This window comes from Carassius gibelio, chromosome A20, assembly GCF_023724105.1.
Source record: "Carassius gibelio isolate Cgi1373 ecotype wild population from Czech Republic chromosome A20, carGib1.2-hapl.c, whole genome shotgun sequence".
Taxonomy (NCBI): domain Eukaryota; kingdom Metazoa; phylum Chordata; class Actinopteri; order Cypriniformes; family Cyprinidae; genus Carassius; species Carassius gibelio.
This window is the reverse complement of record NC_068390.1, coordinates 18,972,420-18,984,602: the sequence shown is the minus strand read 5'-3', so window position 1 is coordinate 18,984,602 and position 12,183 is coordinate 18,972,420. Positions and strand designations below refer to the sequence as shown.

At 38.0% G+C, this 12,183-nt stretch overlaps 1 protein-coding gene across 12 annotated transcripts in view; it reads left to right on the top strand.

Annotated features, from left to right (window-relative positions):
* The window catches only part of LOC127938034 (SAM and SH3 domain-containing protein 1-like), a 184,820-nt gene that overhangs the window by 143,396 nt on the left and 29,241 nt on the right, over positions 1-12,183 (top strand). For all 12 annotated transcript variants that reach the window (XM_052534409.1, XM_052534405.1, XM_052534401.1 and 9 more), the window contains exon 2: positions 6,200-6,328. In XM_052534409.1, the coding sequence (XP_052390369.1) occupies positions 6,200-6,328 (129 nt within the window). The remainder of the gene's footprint in view (positions 1-6,199; positions 6,329-12,183) is intronic.

The window sequence follows — 12,183 nt, the reverse complement described above, 5'->3', positions numbered from 1 at the left end:
TTTGGTTCTCAAAAAAGGCAGTACAGTTCTAAAATCACAACCAATTCTGGCCGTGCGAAAACCCCAAAAAGTGGGTAGTTTCACAATTAGTTCTGGTACTATGAAAAAGTTCCTGTGGTGCGAAAGGCCCTATTCTGGTCTATTTGATACAGACATGCTTTCTGAGTGTGTAACTTTTAGTCTGTGCTTAGTAATTGTGTCAGGACAAGTTTAGAGACTGGGCATTAGCATTTATCATGAGAAGTACTAGAAAACAAAAGCAGACTTGTGATGTTCTCGGTTTCTGGAAAAGGACACATTTAACTTGTTTTGTGGGTTATGGTGTTACTCATTATTCAAGGAATAGTAACTTTACTTAAGGCATATTATTTAATCTCCATTTACAAAAACAAACAACTGAACAACCCAAAAAAAGAAAGAAAAAATGTTCAACTTTTTCTTTCTTTCTTTCTTTGCCTAACACAGTAGCAAGGTTTTTTTTATATATAATGGATAAAACAAAAACGAGTAGATTGAATAGAAAAAGAATAGGGAATGCTAGTTCTCATATTAACTAAATACTACTGCTGTATTTTTTCTTTTTTTAATCCTCAAGTGCCGTCAACACCATGTGCAATGCATGCTTCTCATGAATCCCTGGAATTAGTAAACACATTTGTCACAGTGCAGAAGCACTGGATTCAGGACTGTGCCCAAAACACTAATGGCTCTGTAGTCTTCATGCTGCATTCAGAATGAAATGTGTTTCCTTTGATTTGAGTGTTGTGAAAAGAACGGCTCTTATCAGATCTGCTCGCTCATTTTACAGTGGATTCTCTGTATGAATGCATTTTATTTTTTTCCTTAAGGTCGTTCAAGATTTATTTTAATTTTTTTGCCTAAAAAATTAATAAATTGATTTCTCTCGAAGTAAAAGAGCCAGCTGGGGAAATGTCCTGATGTTGCATTGTTTTTGCAAAGCTCAGGCATAAGTGATTGGAAGAATCTGCTAATGTCCAGAAGTCAGTTAATGTTTTCTTAATCAGTTGTGTAGAGGGATAATCAAATACACCTTTCCCCTTTAAGGACTTCTGTGTCCCATAATGCTGTTTCTGAGCAGGTAGGCTGAACAACTGAAAGCAATGTAGGTTAATTGATGAGCTCAAATTCATTTCTGTCAGAGGAAAATGCATCATCTCACTCTGTATTTAATACTGTCACTTTTTTTCTTTCCTTGATTTTCTTTCTTTGCCTCATACCAAGCATAGCTTTATATTTGTTACAGTGGCCACATCAAATGGCTTTGCTGAACGATGGCAGTTTCATCTGAAGGAAGTGTGAATTTGTGGTTTGCTTCTCTGGGCAGACAGTTTATCTTATTCAGTGCATTTTATTGTAAAAAGTTCTTGTTCGATTGCATAATGTGGGACCTGTCTCTCTTCCAGTCATTGTGACCCGTTCCTCTCATTTCTGTCCCTGTGCTGGAAACAAAAAAAAATTCTGGAGAACTGAACTGTAATTAGGTGGTGTATACTTCTGAGGAGTCAACAGTGAGTAAAAAAATCTCAGAGCTACAGAACTGAGGTGTAGTATTCTCTTTTGTGCTACAGTGACTGATGTCTCACTTCCTTTTTTTCAAAAAAAGTCAATGCAAAAGAGCAAACAATTTAGGAATTATTAATACTTATATCAGTCTATGAATGTTGTTCCAGCTGGAAATCATAAACACAAGAGTTGGCTGACACCTGCTGAGAGCCAAGGTTTGAGGAGCTTAGTCTGATGTAGCTTATGTTTTTTCTTTTGTTTCCATTTCATCTCACTAACCTACTTTGTGGCTAACCAACTTTAATAGAGGTAGTTCAGATATATCCACATTACTGGCTGAGATAGGACAGTGAAACGGCAACAGTCTGTGTTGGATTAAGATTAGTATTTACTAGGGCTGTCAAAAAAAATTAATTTTTTATATTCATTAAAAAATTTGTTGCATTTGAATTTTCGGTCTGCATCAGCTGTCATCAGGCAGTCTTATCAGTGGCGCACGAAATGCGACAATGATGTAAGTGTCCTAGCATTTAAATGCTTTTGTTAGCCTGTCCAGTTGAATCCACTAGACGCGGCACTGCTGCATTGTTCATTCAGTATATTGTGGAAAATGAGAGCATCAGTTTGGAGAAGATATTGATTACGTCAAAACTGAAACCAAGCCGTTCACACAGAACGCATATTTATTAGGTTTTCTAGAGGGAAATCTATCAACGTTTAAGAACGCTTTGAAGAAATGTGCATAATATCTTGTGGCCTCAGGAGAGAAGCCAAAAGCCCCCCCCCCCCCCCCCTCCCAACTGAAACTATGTCTCTTAAATTAGAATAAAATTCGAATTTTGATAATGTTTAAGTAGAAATTTTGAATTTAGTTTTTCAGTCATTTTGGCAGCCCTAGTATCTACAAATGGTGTAAAAAAGGTCTGCATTAATTTGTGATAGGAAATGGTTTACCCTGAATCTTTAGTTCCAGACAGATATATTGCTTTGGGAGTTTTAAATGTTCAGCTTTATAGGCTGAACAGCAGAGTTTGGGTGGTGCTGTTGTTTGTTCTCAAACAGTGATTTATGTCACTTATTCCCTCTATTCTTTTTAGAGCTCTCAACTCATGTGGAGCTACATTCATGTTAGAGGTGAAAATCTTCTGTCCTCAACATCCTCCAATACAGACAGACGAGTTATGAGCTTTGAATTAGTTGGAAGCGGCAGACCCAAACTCACTCACTTTTAAAGTAGAGGATTGCAGCAGAGGCCTGGAATGTGTGGAATAAGAATATTGGAGGCATGTGCTGTACAGATGGAGCTGAACTAATTCAGATCAAAGGCCACTGCTGCTCTCCGTGCTGCTCAGTTTCATCCTGAAGATAGATGATAGACTTATGGCCTGTTCCTCATGTATATACTATATATTATTAAATATAACCTATGTCTTCAGCCCTGCTCCTGCAGAACCACTGTCCTGCAGACACAACCCTAATCGATCATGCCTGAACTGGCTGATAAAGGTCTTCAGGATCGCTTGAAAAATTATCCCAAGCCTCTGTTACTAATTTGAAAACGTCACTTTTGAACTAGTAATGAAAGAACGTTGAGTTGCTTCATTGAAAGTTTATTACTGTATTAAGCTCACTGTATTATTTAGTGTAGAGTTTTATGAGAGAGGGATGGACTAAGCGAGTGTGATTACCTGCATCTGATACAGCATTCATTCTTCAGCTCAGTCTCATATTCACAATAAAACATTAGTTTGAATGTCTGCCAAGGAAAGCAATATACTATCCCTTCATTTGTTAAGGGTGATTTCCGATAACAGCACTTCCCAGTGCATTTGTTGGCTGCATCTTACAGCTGTTGTTGAAAGATATTAAAACTATTTGCTCTGGAGCAAATAATAGATTAATTAGACTATAGACTGCCCGTTAGATTTACCCAAAACACATAATTTATCATGTTGAATCACTATAGAGACATCAGAGCCAGCGGCAAATCCTAAGGAGGTCTGGCCAAGGTAAGGCCACTCTCGGCGGGTTCATGAGCGCTGAACACCAGCTGACACCCTGGAGCTAAGCAAATTTTCTAATAGACTTATGTTTATTAACAAACCACATATTATTATACAAATAAGTACATTATCATCCTCCCAAAAAAACTCTTAAAACTACATTCCACAAAGACAGTATTACTTATATTTGTGGATTGGGGCGTCCGCCATGAGACTCACTGTGAGAAATACTGGAAGCAAAGTGATACAAAATGGGCTGCATCAAATGATTATTTTGATAATAGATTAATCTAACGATTATTAATATGATTAATCGACTAATAGTTAAAATATTGAGTTATACATATTTTAACAAATAAATGAAAGGTAATTCAGCTTTTGAAAATCATTATGTAATTACAATTATTATACAGATAATTTATACAAATAAATGTTTTTGGCGCCAAATGAGATGACTGACAGATAAACTCTCTCATTCACCATTTAGTTAGTCATCTGAAAAAGTAATTGAATTACATCATTCTTTCTTAACAACGCAATCCTTTTCAGCCAATCAGATTTTAGGACCAGAACGAACGGTTGTATATGTATATTTTCTTTCCTTAGTTGCTGTTAGTAAATTCCAGGTTTGAGTTAAAATGTATTTTTATATTCCTATAAAAAAAGTGTTTCCCTCAGTGCATCTTGATTTCTAGCTTGCTTGTGTCTTTGCTTTCTATATAATAAAATTATATAAAGTTATGAGACCAGATTAAGACTGGAATATGTTATTGGATGAAGGCTTTGGCCCTTCCACCCATCACTCAGAGCTAAGCACAGCTTCTGGTCTGTCATTACCATCCCAACCAACAGTATGTACTTGAAAAAGCTTGGCTAATGGCAACAGAAAAAACCCTGTGGCCTAATTGATGTTGTAAAGTTTTTATTTAGTCTCAGTTAAGCTGTTCTATCGCTCTTTATCAAATATCCTGGAGGAAGGAGGATGTGTTTTTATTTATTTCATTTATTTTATTACGCATCTAACAACCAGTCTCATATATTCACATCATGTTTTGTCTAAAAGCTGGATGTGCTTTGTAGGCCAGTAGATTGGAATGCAAAAGCTGGAATTTCTCACGGAGAGCAGCGTTCCGTTGGGAGTCTCAGTATTCCGAGATCATCTGTTCTGAGTTTCGTTAGAACAGATTAAGAAACATTTTGTGAAGAATGAGAAAACCTTTAACCCTTTGAATATTATACATGATACATTGTTTATTTAGAACTCAAACTACACTGTTAAAATGAGTTTTTAAATTTCAACAGCATTATCATGAGTTGAATGTCCTAAGCCTGAAGTGATTTTTGTTGTTCACAAGCGCAGCCCTAGTTGCTTAAGTCCATGTCTATAATACACAACAGTTTTAGCAGTGGGGGGGGTGTGAGGCCCTCGTCTTCCTACCTCTGGTCCGTACACACAATGACAGGATATATGTGTTTGTCTGCATGGTCCTGAGCAGGAAGAAGGCCTTTGTGTTTGACTTTTCATTCAGCAGTACTTTAAAGGGCATCTAGTACAACAGCAGGAGAGATCCATCATGGCCTAGAACTTAGATACAACAAACATGCTTTTAAATGTAACTCTTCCATTTAGGAAAAGAAACTATGCCTCCTGCAGCTGCTGGGGTATTGATAGTTTTCTAAAGAAGCTAATCTCTAGTTTTGAGTAATGGAACTTCTTATTGTATGTGCTTTTAGCAGCAGTCTGAGGTCATTTGCTGTTACGTGTATGTCACGAGCTTGTAGAAAAATAGGATACACCCACACTCACTCACACTGAAGTGAATTCAGAGCCAGGCAGCACCACAGCTGAATATGTGCACTCACTACAAGACAGCTGCAAAGGTCAGGGAAGGTCGTAAGCGCTGGGCAGTAAGAGAGGCCTTTCGTCGCTTATGTGTGTTGAGTTTATAAATATGAACGGGTTGCACTGAAAATGCCATCAGGACATAAAAACTTAAACTTACTTGCCTTGTGAAATTGTTTTTTGACTCTCACCACAAAAAATTAATTAATTAAATATTATAATTTCTTAAAAAAAAAAAAAAAAGAACCAGTAACTAGGTTTCAAAAACAAAAATTATTTAATTTTATATTAAATGATTATAAATGACAACTTTTTTCTGGCAATCATGGCACTCAGTGTGAAACATTATTGACTGGTTTTTAAGATTGAGCCATCCTTGGCCCATGTACACGGCATCTCAACAAACGGACAACTTCTCGGTAAACCAGTAGCATGGAAATTATAACCCCACAAATTCACAAAAGCCCAGCAAAAATCCTGTGGTCTTAGCCCAGAGTATCGTGTGTGGAGTGAAAGTAATGGAATGTGAGGGTTATATGTTTAGTTAAGCTTGTTTGTGTAAGTTTGCTTCATCGCAGCAGAAGTGTGCAGTGTGATCTTAGTGTGTTAAGTCTTTTTGGCTGGCACCGTTCTTGCGATCCTGATTAAAATTGTGTGCCAGTGATACGTTTTTAATGAAGCTCTCCTGCAGCTCCTCTTGTGTTTGTTTGTGTTTCTGAAATTGTAAAGGGAGGGAGGCTTATCAATGAGAGATTACATTTATTGCCAAAGTGTCATTTTTAATGAAAAGCCATCAAAGCTTGTCTCACACATATATCTGTTTCTGTAGGATGGCTCTCTGGGTAATATAGATGACCTGGCACAAGAGTACTCTGAGTACTACAACACATACTTCAGCGAAGTCAGTGAGCGGATGGAGGAACTACGCAAGCGGCAAGTCTCTCAAGAGCTAGACATGGTAAGTTCAGTCTGAAAGTTTTGCTGCGACATACAGCCTAAATTGTAGACTTGCATTTCTACAGCTGTGTGTGTGTTTGTTTTCTAGAATGACCAACCATTTTATTAAATCAACTTTTCCCTAGAAAATTCTTAAGAATTGTTTATATATAAACTCCCTGTGGATTTAATTAATCTTAGCATGTTTACTGCCTTGGCATTTTATCCAGATGAGTGAATCTGGTTGTCATTAGCACTGTAAAACACATTTTTGGGTCAGGTGGAATTTGAGTTTTAACCCTTTAGTCACATGGTCCAATCATATCGGCCACGGCACCATAAACAAAAAACAAAAAAATCTGAGAATTCTATTTAACCTTAATGTACTGAAATGTATTCTGCAGAAGTTGTTTTGCTTTCTGAAAAGTATTTATTTTAATGCTTAAAAGTAATTATCTCGTTTATAGGTTTTGATTGTGTGGCCAAAACAAACTTCACTCTCTGACCTACATACAATTTTATACACTTAAGTTTTAATGAATTAGAAAATTGAATGCTAAAGCTATTAGCACTGTATGGCCTACTAGTTTTTGCAGGCAGTTTTATTCATAAAACAGTTGTTTTACTCATAAACCAGTGCAATAGTTTCCCTTCCATCTATGTTCCAGGGACAATGAATCACTAGCACAGTTAATCACAAAATTCATTTCTTTCTTTCGTCACTTGGTGCTACAGAATGGCCATTGTGAACCTATGAGCTAATAGAAGGAAACGCTTGTCTTTAACCATTACAAAATGAAGACAAATGCGTTCACCCCCTGCCCTCTCTCCATACGTGTTTGGATTGTCTGCGGTTCTGTCAGTGCTGTGCGTTTGTCATCTGCATCTCAAAGTGTCTATGTTCTCATGGATGTAGGGTAGTGGGCCACCCAGGGTTGCTAAGAGACCGCCAGACTCATTATAACATGCAGCTGGGGTTGGCACGGTCCAGTGAGGGGATTTTGAGAGAAAGAAAGAAAGAAAACATTCTGAAAGTCGTGCTCAGCTGTGGTGCATGCCTCAGACAGGAACCAGTCTTTCTCAAGGTTTGGTGCACGGTTGTGTTGAATTGTTTCAATGGATTTTATCTTGGAATTTCTGGAATGGACAGTACAGAATTCCACTGTGCACCACTGTCCAGTATCACTACACCAAATCACTGCTACTGCTAAGAATTAGCATTGCCTTTGCTGCAAAACATCCTAAAAACAGCTAATTTACATCTACTCAGTCTCATGTCATTCCAAACCTATATCCAATCTTTTAACAAAAGATGTGTATACATGTGAAGTATGAATAAACATGGTATGCCCTAAATAGTGACCACTTCGGTACATAGTGATCTTTATATTTGTTATTGTATCATTAATTTTATTCATTTTTTCCTCCATTACTGTTATATGGATAAAGCTGTGTAAAAAATATTCAAATATTTCAATGTTCCACTGAAGTAAGAATAGCATAAGGGTTTGATATAACATATGGGTTTCATATGTTCCTTTATACGTTCTTGTTTTATTCATCTCATCTAATCCAGTATCCAGCTCCACACCCTGTGCTGTGTTTAAACCGTACTATAGCTAAAACTGATTAATAAAGGACTGAGCACAGCACAAAACCTGGCTGTATCATCCCATCTAAATCAGCACTGTGACTCCGCTGTGTTTTAGTAATCCTGATCCATGCCTTTTCAATGCTAGTGTTCTTTCAGAGTGCACTTTATAAATATTGAGTGCTTTTATCTATTATTAAAATGCCACTTTTTAAGTTTCTTTACTTTATTACCATATCTCTGCCCCTTTAATTAGCACAAGCTTAAGATAGCTACCAACAAAGACAAGATAAAGCCCCTGCAGTGGGAGTCAGATCTGACATTGAGTTGAGTGCAAAAATAAGTCTTCCTATTTGTCAGTGTAATGCATCAAGGGATGTTGCTATAAATCCCAAGCAGAGGGTGATGACTGTCAAAGGAGGCTTTAGTCTGAGGCTAATGGGGCCGAAGGGAGTGTCAAGTGGGCCAAGTAGGTCATCTCTTTATGTATTTAGTGTTGCTAGTCTTGTGCCATTCTTGGGGAGTATCATGGAAAGGAAATGAGGACATTGGAGTAGCTGCTGGCTGGGGAGATTCGGTTAATGGGATGAGGAATGGTATGGATAACAGGAAATTTTTCATTCCATATGCAAGTGTGGGAAAAACATGCTTGTTTTGGGGCTCTGCAGGTCTACACGGGTTGAACTGAAGATTTAGAAAACTCAGCATTCTTCTATTTGATCTCATATCCTTGCAAACCTATATGTAGGATTTATTTACTAATTTACTTATTCATTTATTTGTCATATTTACACCGCTCTTTCCAGACACTGTCTGGGCTAGATTAATTGGGGAAGAATAGAAGTTATGAAACAGAAAGGGGATACTCATTATGTCCGAGCTGAGTGGCTGCTGTCCAGTCTGAGGGCAGTAACAGGTGATTATCCTCATCTTGATTGGTAGATTGATTTCAGCTTTGCCTTGAGAAGTTACATTTACGTGACCTTTTAAATTTTTGGTGCTTCAGAAAAGTCAAAATACTAGTCAATGTCTTTCAGTATTCTCTCTGTTCTTTCTGATCCTTTTCTTCCTCCTCATATCCTCTCACTAATTTCCATAAACAGTGTCACCCAGCTAACCTCTTCCCAAAGGTACGTAACCCTGTTTTAGAGGCCAAGCTGGCAATGGGCCCTTGGCTTTCTCCCCTCAACCCAAAAGAGGGGAAAGGTTACCGGTTTAACCAGAGGCAACACTGAAGGCTATTGTTAACGAGGCACGAATGTTGTGGTCTATTCATACTTAGAATATATCTCTGAACACATTCAGGAATCCACAGCGAAGGACTTGTATCCTGAACAGAATCAAATGAGGCCCATGGTTTCCCCTTCACTGCCAGCCAGCCTCTTCCTTTCTGACAGAGGTGAAGTCTCTGTGCTATTTGAAGCTGTTACTTTCTCTTCTCTTATTTCTGTTTTCTGGTTTATTCTGAGACACTCTCAATTACCCTAGACATTCCCCAATCTGATTTGAGGTTTGATTTCTGTTTCATTTCCTCAGATATCTCCACAGAGAGCTGACAGGGCCAGTTCAGGCTTCCACATTTGCTCAGCACTCTTCCTCTCTATCTTACTGTGCTTTTATAAGAGCTACCCTGATTACAAAGAGTTAACAAAACATCCTCGACTCAATGTGTTGAATAGATAAACCCATCATTTTACATAACCAACTAGCCATGCTGCTATTTTGCCATTTTTCTTTTCAGCTGTTCAAACAGATTCACTCTCCTTTATTCCATTTGCCAGACAAACGGGCTGTGGAAAGCATTGTTAGTTTTCAGCTTGGGCATCAGTTTCGAAGGCAGAATAATAACAGAAAATGGGCTGAATGGCTGCTCTTTAGTAGATTTAAAATGTAAAAAATAAGTTTAAACTTTAGACATAAAATCGAATCATATTGCTCGATGATTAATGACATTTTTGTACCAAAAGAAGTCGTGTGACAGTAAGTGACCCTTTGGATGACAGCTACACTATAATTTAATAACAGCATGTTGCTAATTGTAATGAAGCTATTTAATCAAGTTTTGTCATTTGTTTATAATTATTAATTTATTTATATATTAATGTATTTAATGTTTATATAATAGCAATTTCAATCTAAATGCATGTGGCTGAGCTACTGTCACATTTCTAATAAAACTTACCAACTCAGCAGCATTGCTAATGTGAGTTACTCTACAACACTTGAGGTTGATATGTTTTGGGGGAACTCTATTTCAACATGTTAATTATGTAATTGCTAAAAGAATCATTTTAGTCAAGACCCAGGCACACCCTTTACTTTAATGATTTTTAGCTCTTGTGTCCCTCTCTCTGACTCAGGCTCAGACTTGTTGTGGTTTACACAAAGGCGTATTGTGGCATTTTGATTTTATTCCTGTTGGTTTGAAAGTAGGTCATGTTATGGAAGTGAACCTTTGTTTGAGGGGGGACCCACATACATACACACTAGACAGCAGGTGATGTGCAAAGATTGTGTTCAGTGTTGCCCAATTATTTCTTGAAACGAACATCGAATACTTGCCTGTGTATTTGGAGTGTTTATTCCAGCATGAGAAACAGCGTCTTTCCTCCCGCTGACTGGTATTTCCAGGTAGAAACCACATAGCTGGAATACTGGAATAATGTACCCACTAAGTTTCATACACTGTGAGTGTGTGTATGTGTGTGTTTTGTTTGTGTTACAGCAGTAGGAATGGTTGGTCTGGTTCTACAATGACACTTTATCTACCTGTTACTCAACCAAATGTCTCTCCAGTAGGAGTCAAGATTCACCCCATGTGCGACCGCATCTACCCACCCAGACGTTTTTGCTGCCAGCCTGACTGTGTGTGTCCTGCCCTGCAAACTGAGACTCTGTTTGAATTTGTATAAAACACCTCATTAGCCTCCTTCAGTTTGTTTATTCCCCCTGATGTTGCTGTGCCAGCCGTCCCGCCACATTTCTGTCTGTGTTTGTATCTCTTTTTTGGACAAAATAGATAATCGCAAGGTTTTGGAAAAGCTGCCTGCAGCTGCCTGTTTTGCTGTAAGATGCTCAGTTGTTTCCAGTGGCGTTTGATGTTATCTTCTTGTTGCGAAGTTAAAAACGGTACATCAAGCATAAGAACTGGAGCTTGTAAGATTTTGGAACAAATATAATGACATTGATGCATGTAACATTTTAATATTTTATTTGTCCCGGGTGTAATTTATTACAGCTGCACAATTTATAAAAAAAACTGAAATCACGATTTGGCTCAGTGCAATTATCAGCATCCAAAAGCTGTGATCAGTGTGATGAAAAAATATATGCACTGCAGAGTGAAGTGCAGCACTTTTCTTTTACACGTGATTTGGTGTTTTCAGTGTCTGTTCACAGTAAAAGATGTTCCACATGACCCCAGAATTAACCTGAAATATTATTCTGTTGTTATATAACCCTGTCTGCCTGAAAGAGTCTGCTGTAAAGAGCTTAAATACTTTGTCAAATTCATTTTAGTTTGTAAAGCGCTTCGGGTGTACAACTATACACAAAGTGCTATATAAATGCATTATTCATTCATTCATTCATGTTGTTGTTGTTGTTTTTAATGTGAATACACTTTGTTGATCTGTATATATTAGAGTGGGTGGGTGTATGTAGTAGGTGACAGTAAGCTTCCTTTTAAGCCAAATTCATCTTCAGCATGTGTAGGGTCAAATCCAGACATGCACATACAGTCCCAGACACACAGTCGCTCATCAACCATCAGCTGCTGGACCTCACAATTACCTTTACATAGCCAGTCATTAAGTGGTTGTCTATTTGCTCTACACTTAGAGATGTCCCATATAGTGCTATAAAAATTAACACACATTGAACTTAACTATGTCAAGAGTGTCTGTATACAGCATGTGTAGATATGTACTTACATGACCAATGCAAGTTGTTGTGAAGCTTATGAGTGTGTGTCTGTTGTTCTGTGTCAGTGAGCAAACACTCGCACAGAGCATCTCTTTGTGTGTGGTGTTGTGTGGATGTGTGTTTTAGATGACACGGCTGGCAGCAGTGTACTGTGTACAGATGATTGTGCGGTGTGTGCCAATAGGAGCATGTGCCCAGTGGGTATGGGGTAGTTGATGCCCTGCTGCTGATGATACAGAACACAGACCTCTGTGTGTGTGTGTGTGTGTGTGTGTGTTTACTTTGGCCAGTGTGTGCTCATATGGGAACAACTTCAACTTGCCCACTCTGTGTGTGTGTGTGTGTGTGTGAGTGTGTGAGAG